The sequence below is a fragment of the Podarcis pityusensis genome (genome assembly GCF_964106645.2).
Source record: "Podarcis pityusensis genome assembly, chromosome: 9".
Lineage (NCBI taxonomy): Eukaryota > Metazoa > Chordata > Lepidosauria > Squamata > Lacertidae > Podarcis > Podarcis pityusensis.
Genome location: NC_138034.1, coordinates 20035627 through 20041188, shown reverse-complemented (window position 1 = coordinate 20041188; position 5562 = coordinate 20035627). Strand labels below are relative to the sequence as shown.

The 5562-nt window shown below is 41.2% G+C and overlaps 1 protein-coding gene across 10 annotated transcripts in view; it reads right to left on the bottom strand.

Moving 5' to 3' along the window:
• The window catches only part of APBB2 (amyloid beta precursor protein binding family B member 2), a 167327-nt gene that overhangs the window by 4862 nt on the left and 156903 nt on the right, over window positions 1-5562 (bottom strand). For all 10 annotated transcript variants that reach the window (XM_081019951.1, XM_081019947.1, XM_081019946.1 and 7 more), the window contains 2 exons: window positions 3484-3599; window positions 1577-1756 (listed from right to left, as the gene is read on the bottom strand). In XM_081019951.1, the coding sequence (XP_080876077.1) occupies window positions 1577-1756; window positions 3484-3599 (296 nt within the window). The remainder of the gene's footprint in view (window positions 1-1576; window positions 1757-3483; window positions 3600-5562) is intronic.

Sequence of the window (5562 nt, the reverse complement as noted above, 5' to 3'; positions counted from 1 at the left end):
CTGAAAGAAAGCAAAGATGTTCTGCAATCATTAGCAAGGCTCGGTACCTTGAGCTTTCCTCACTATGTTCTGCAACATCATTTAGGATTTGCTTCCGAGTAGGCAACACACAGACATATCATGACCCATCAAGCTTAAATGCGACCCATCAAGCTATGTATGGTAAATTTAAAAGCAGCAACTATGTATGGTGGTTCATCAACCTCCTAATTTTGCTACCTGCATGGGATTGGTTCGTCACAAGTTTTGCAAATCTGCCCTTAGACATGGCACTCATAGATCCTTAGTGCAGGTCTTTCCTCATTTTGGCAGTTTCTTACATTCTCTGCACAATTATTACACGTTAGCGGGGACAACACATCATTAAGATATTGGATACACAACCGTCCTAATACAAGGAGTAACAACTCAACATGTTGGCAGATTTGTTTTAAGTCTTCCACCTCTAAATCTAAAAGAATATAATTTGATGGCAGTGCCTGGGATTGAACGTTATTGTGTTCTGATTGCTAGAACTTGCTCAGGTTAGTGCTAGTATTTTCTCTATTAGCCCAAGGGAACAGATGACAATTTTGAAGGATGGTACCCACTAAACTCTCTGGAAGCAGATGCTGAATAATACCACTGAAGCAGGGAACTCTGGTTATTCTCATCAATCTTATAATTTGTTCTTCCCATTGTCTCCTTTCTATGAAGACACATTGTTCTCTTGCAAAAGGCTGGCGCTTGTTTCCTTGACTCTGATGCTTTATGCTACTTATCTGGTTTTCAGTCTGTGCACATAACAGTTCACAATATTGACTGCTAATAGCATTAAAGCAGAGGAGGGGGAGAGAGCTGACACTAATATTTAGAATCATGGTGTTAAATGTTAAGATCCAAGCGCAGAACTGGGGAGAGAATTGTAATTTATCAGGGCGCTCTGAAAAATCAATAGAATTATTGTTTTCCTGTCATTTTGCGTTCATGCTAAATACTACAAAATACCGTATTTTTCGCCCTATAGGATACACTTTTTCCCCTCCAAAAATGAAGGGGAAATGTGTGTGCGTCCTATGGGGTGAATGCAGGCTTTCGCTGAAGCCTGGAGAGCGAAAGGGGTCGGTGCGCACCGACCCCTCTCGCTCTCTAGGCTTCAGGAAGCTCTCCGCAAGCCTTGGGTGCCCGCGGGAGTTCCCGCTGGGCTTCCATGGCTTGCGGAAAGCTGCCTGCATCCCGAAGCCTGGGGCGCTGAGCTCAGCGTGCCCCAGGCTTTGCGCAGCTGTGCACAAGCTGTGGGACCCGGCGCGACTTCGCGCTGGGCTCCCACGGCTTGCGGAGAGCTGCCTGCATCCCTGCGGATAGCAGCCTGTTTTGGGGGCTGGGGTCGGGGGAAGCTTGGGCTTCCCCAGCCCCGCGCCTGGGGGGGAAATAATTTTTTTCTTTATTACCCCCCCAAAACTAGGTGCGCCCTATGGGCCGGTGCGCCCTATGGGGCGAAAAATATGGTAATATTTGAGGGGGGTTTCATGTACTGGTTTATTTTAATTTTCTAATATTTCTACAAATTGTACTACAGTTTTCTGTGGTCACTTACCATACAAGCCGCCTGGACGGCTTCTGATACGTTGCCTGCATTGGGCTCACACCAGAAAACGTGGCACTCAAAATGCTGGTTCCCTGTATCCATAATGAAGGCAAACGTATGGATATCTTTGCCCACTCCCATAAAAGACAAGAACCGTACACGACATTCCACCACAATTTCCTCTTCATTCTAGTTAGGAAGGAAGAATTCATGTTGCTACAAATAAAAAGTTTCAGAGGTGGCACTGAAGAAACGATTATTAGTCTGAGCGCTGGAAGCTCTGATTCTTGGAAGGTCACCAGTTATGGACCAAGGAACAAACCTGGTGTAACCTTCCAAAATGCACCAAGAGGTGGACTAACTGTCACATCCTGAGCTTGGAGGCTGATTTGCAAATAGGCATACAGGGTCATGCAGTTTCACACACAATGATAACACTCTTTCATATTTATTTTTTAAAGGTTGCCAAGCATCTTAATAAACAACAACAACAACTCTATTTTATTAAAAAATCAACCTTAAATCAGTATGCAGATATGCAAGAAATTAATTTGAGGGGCCTTAACCAAAAACTAGAGGTTACTTATTGTCCTAAGCTACCTGGGGTTCATTCTGTGCCCATCAACTTCTCAAAGTAGGGTAGAAAAATACCCAAGCATCTTGCCCATACTATTAATTCCATGTTTTTTATGGCTATACCATTTCAAGGGGACTAGAGGAGATCTCTGCTCTATGCCCATGTACATTTCTGTGCATATATCGCCTTGAGATGGTTGTTTAGAAGGTGATTATAAATGACAACAACAATAGTCACCCTATTACAAAGCACTACAGGGAACCATTGGACTCAATGAGTAAATTTTAACCCAGTAAGGTTTATTTTGTGAGACTGGCTTTATTTTGACACAAATTAACCATCTCATAGTGCAAACCTGATTTCTTGTTGCTAACGTTCCTTTGAAAAACAAAACCCTATTAGGCTATTGGGGTATGTTGGACCCACTGTATATATACAGTATAACCTCTACTTACAACCACCTCCACTCGCGGATGTTCCAAGTTGCGACCACGGCAAACCCGGAAGTAACCAGCAGGTTTGCTGCTGTTTGCACATGTGCAGGAGCGGTGGTTGCGGTTTGCGCATGCGCAGTAATGGGCAATCGCCGCCTGCGCATGCGCACAACGGTGCCTCTCCCAGCAACCTATTTTGCCATAAGGACAGGTCTCCGTAACGGACTGTGGTCGTGAGTAGAGGTTGCACTGTATATATTTCTACCATGAGTCCAGTATTTCATCTAGCCATTTTTTGTTTGTTTCTGATTTGCTTGCTCTTCGGTTATGAGGCCTGTATTGCACATATAACACATCATCTGCTTTCTTCTCCAGGGATTTCTGATATTCCAATAAGGAATTTAGGTTAATATTGTGGGGTATAATGTACCTTGGAATGGAATATTAATAAAATCCATTTTTCTATGTTAGACGGCAGTCATTCTTGAAAACAAACAGGGACTGTATTTCTAGCTATTAATTAATATTATCCAAAAAGGTGTGTGAGGGTTAAGCTCACTGAACTGTTAGATCATGACTGAGATCTATACTAGACATTACATTTCCCTTAAAATCTTAGGCAAGTGGGTTTTCTTCTCTGTTTATTAAGCTGGTAGTTTTGTTATTTTTACAGGAGAAAATAGCAACATATGGCAGAAATGAATATCTTTAAAATGCCATGCATACCATCAACGGTTGCCAAATTTGCTCTGGCGGTGCATATGGTGGCTTCTATTTATCTCAAATAAAATCGACTAAAAGGAAAGTTTGAAGAAAAAGCACTGGCTAAATAAGAAGGCCCACATTCTAGTATCAACTACATATGAAGCATTTCTGGTTTTTAGAGACGCCAGGTTGTGCCTTACGCCTTCGCTGATGACTGTCACTGTAGCATCCGCGACATTCATGGTGACAGGCACCCAGTCGTCTCGGCTGGAGGAGTCGATGAGGCTTTCTATAGCGGCATTCAGGGTGTCCATACCTGCAGTTGCAGAGCAACAGAGACAAGATCACGAACGGAGAGTCAGCGTTTTATGGCAGGAAGAATATCAGGCATTAAGCTCACAGGGTGTGGGTGTGTTTTAAAGTAAGATTTTATTAAAGCTTTTTCATGACACAGTAAGATAAAAGAAACAAATCCAGTCCTTTTTTCTGGGGGGACGCGGAGGGACGCATACCCCTAAACATTTTGTGAATCTAAGTTTGGCCTCATTGAAGGGCAGTATTTCAACAGGAGTAGGAAAACGAGAGTACCTCCTGCAAGAAAATTAAAGAAAAAAAAGCACTGAGCAAATCTAAATAAAAACCAAAACAGGAAGAGAAAGAGTAAACACCAAAGGAAAACCCAGAAAATAGAAGAAAGCATTATGTTTGATAGAGAAAAACTATTGCTGACATTTATGATTAATACAGTGGTACCCGGGTTAAGTACTTAATTCGTTCCGGAGGTCTGTTCTTAACCTGAAACTGTTCTTAACCTGATGCACCACTTTAGCTAATGGGGCCTCCCGCTGCTGCTGTGCCGCCGGAGCACGATTTCTGTTCTCAACCTGAAGCAAAGTTCTTAACCTGAGGTAATATTTCTGGGTTAGCGGAGTCTGTAACCTGAAGCGTATGTAACCTGAAGCATATGTAACCCGAGGTACCACTGTAATAATAATTAGAGAACCCCTTTTGGACTTTTTGCATTAAAAGGAAAATGAATTAATCTATGTAGGTCAGAAGATTGGGAAAATATAGCCCAGTAGAAAGTGGAATAGTCGGGTGTCACTCTAAAGTGAATATTTTGAATAATGTCTTCTATGTAACTGACAGATGTAAAATCGGACGTCCTTTTTATTTTTCTTCTCCTCTCACTGTGGTTTTGGGGCACACCCCCCCAGCCTGACTCACATTGGTGTTTTCTGGGAGAATAAAATGAGATGAAACCCATATATGCTACCCTGAGGAAGGGCAGACTAAGCATGCTAATAAAAGTCATAAAATATAGGGGTGTCCAAGAGAAGCTGCCAACAAAGATGTAGGAATCTGAGCTGAAGCAGCTGTTTCATTCCTTCATTTATACGCTGATATACACTAGTGGCCAAAACTGTGGAATCCTTTTGGAAAAAGTGTGTTCCCAAGGTTTGATGCCTCATAGCACCTGATTGGCTGTCTAAACACTCCTGCTCATTGGCTACATTCAAATGAAGGAAAGCTACGGCATATCAACTTAGGCAAGTTGCGCTTCCCTTTTCTGGTTTTTTGGCTATAACTTTTGATAGAATACAGATAACTGAACAAACTTTGCTGCATTACATTCTTCATTAAATTATCTTTCCATTAATACATAATTTTATGGTAATACTCCAAAAAAGTGGTGTTATGAGCCATCAAACCTCAGAAATACACTTTTTATTAGCCAAAAATTGGAAATCGCAAGAAATACCAACAATAGAAGATTGGCAGATGAAGATGTTTGGATTTTTTGGAGCTGGCCGACCTGACTGGAAGAATCCGTGACCAGAAGGAAGAGGAGACACAAAAGGATTGGAAGAAATTTAAAGAATATTTAGCTAAATATTGTGATATAAGATAATTAGAAAATTCTTGGAAGTAACAAATAGGCTTAGGGGCAGAATAAGAATAGGTGGTAGTAAATATTAAGGATTTGAATATTAATAAAAGAGATGAGGATAGTAAATGAAAGGAGGGAATATTATTAGAAATATGAATTTGGAGAACTGCTATACAGGGGTTATAATGAAATTCAGTTAGAGGGGATTTGAGGAAGTCAGTTATCAATGTAACAAGAATTAGAGATTTGAAGTAAGAATTCTGTTTTGTGTTTTTCTTTTTTTCCCCCTTTTCTTTTTTCTTTTCTTGTTGTGTTTTGTAATGTTTTCTTTCCCCCCCTATGTGATAAATGTGGAAACCAATAAATTTTTTGAACCCCCCCCAAACAG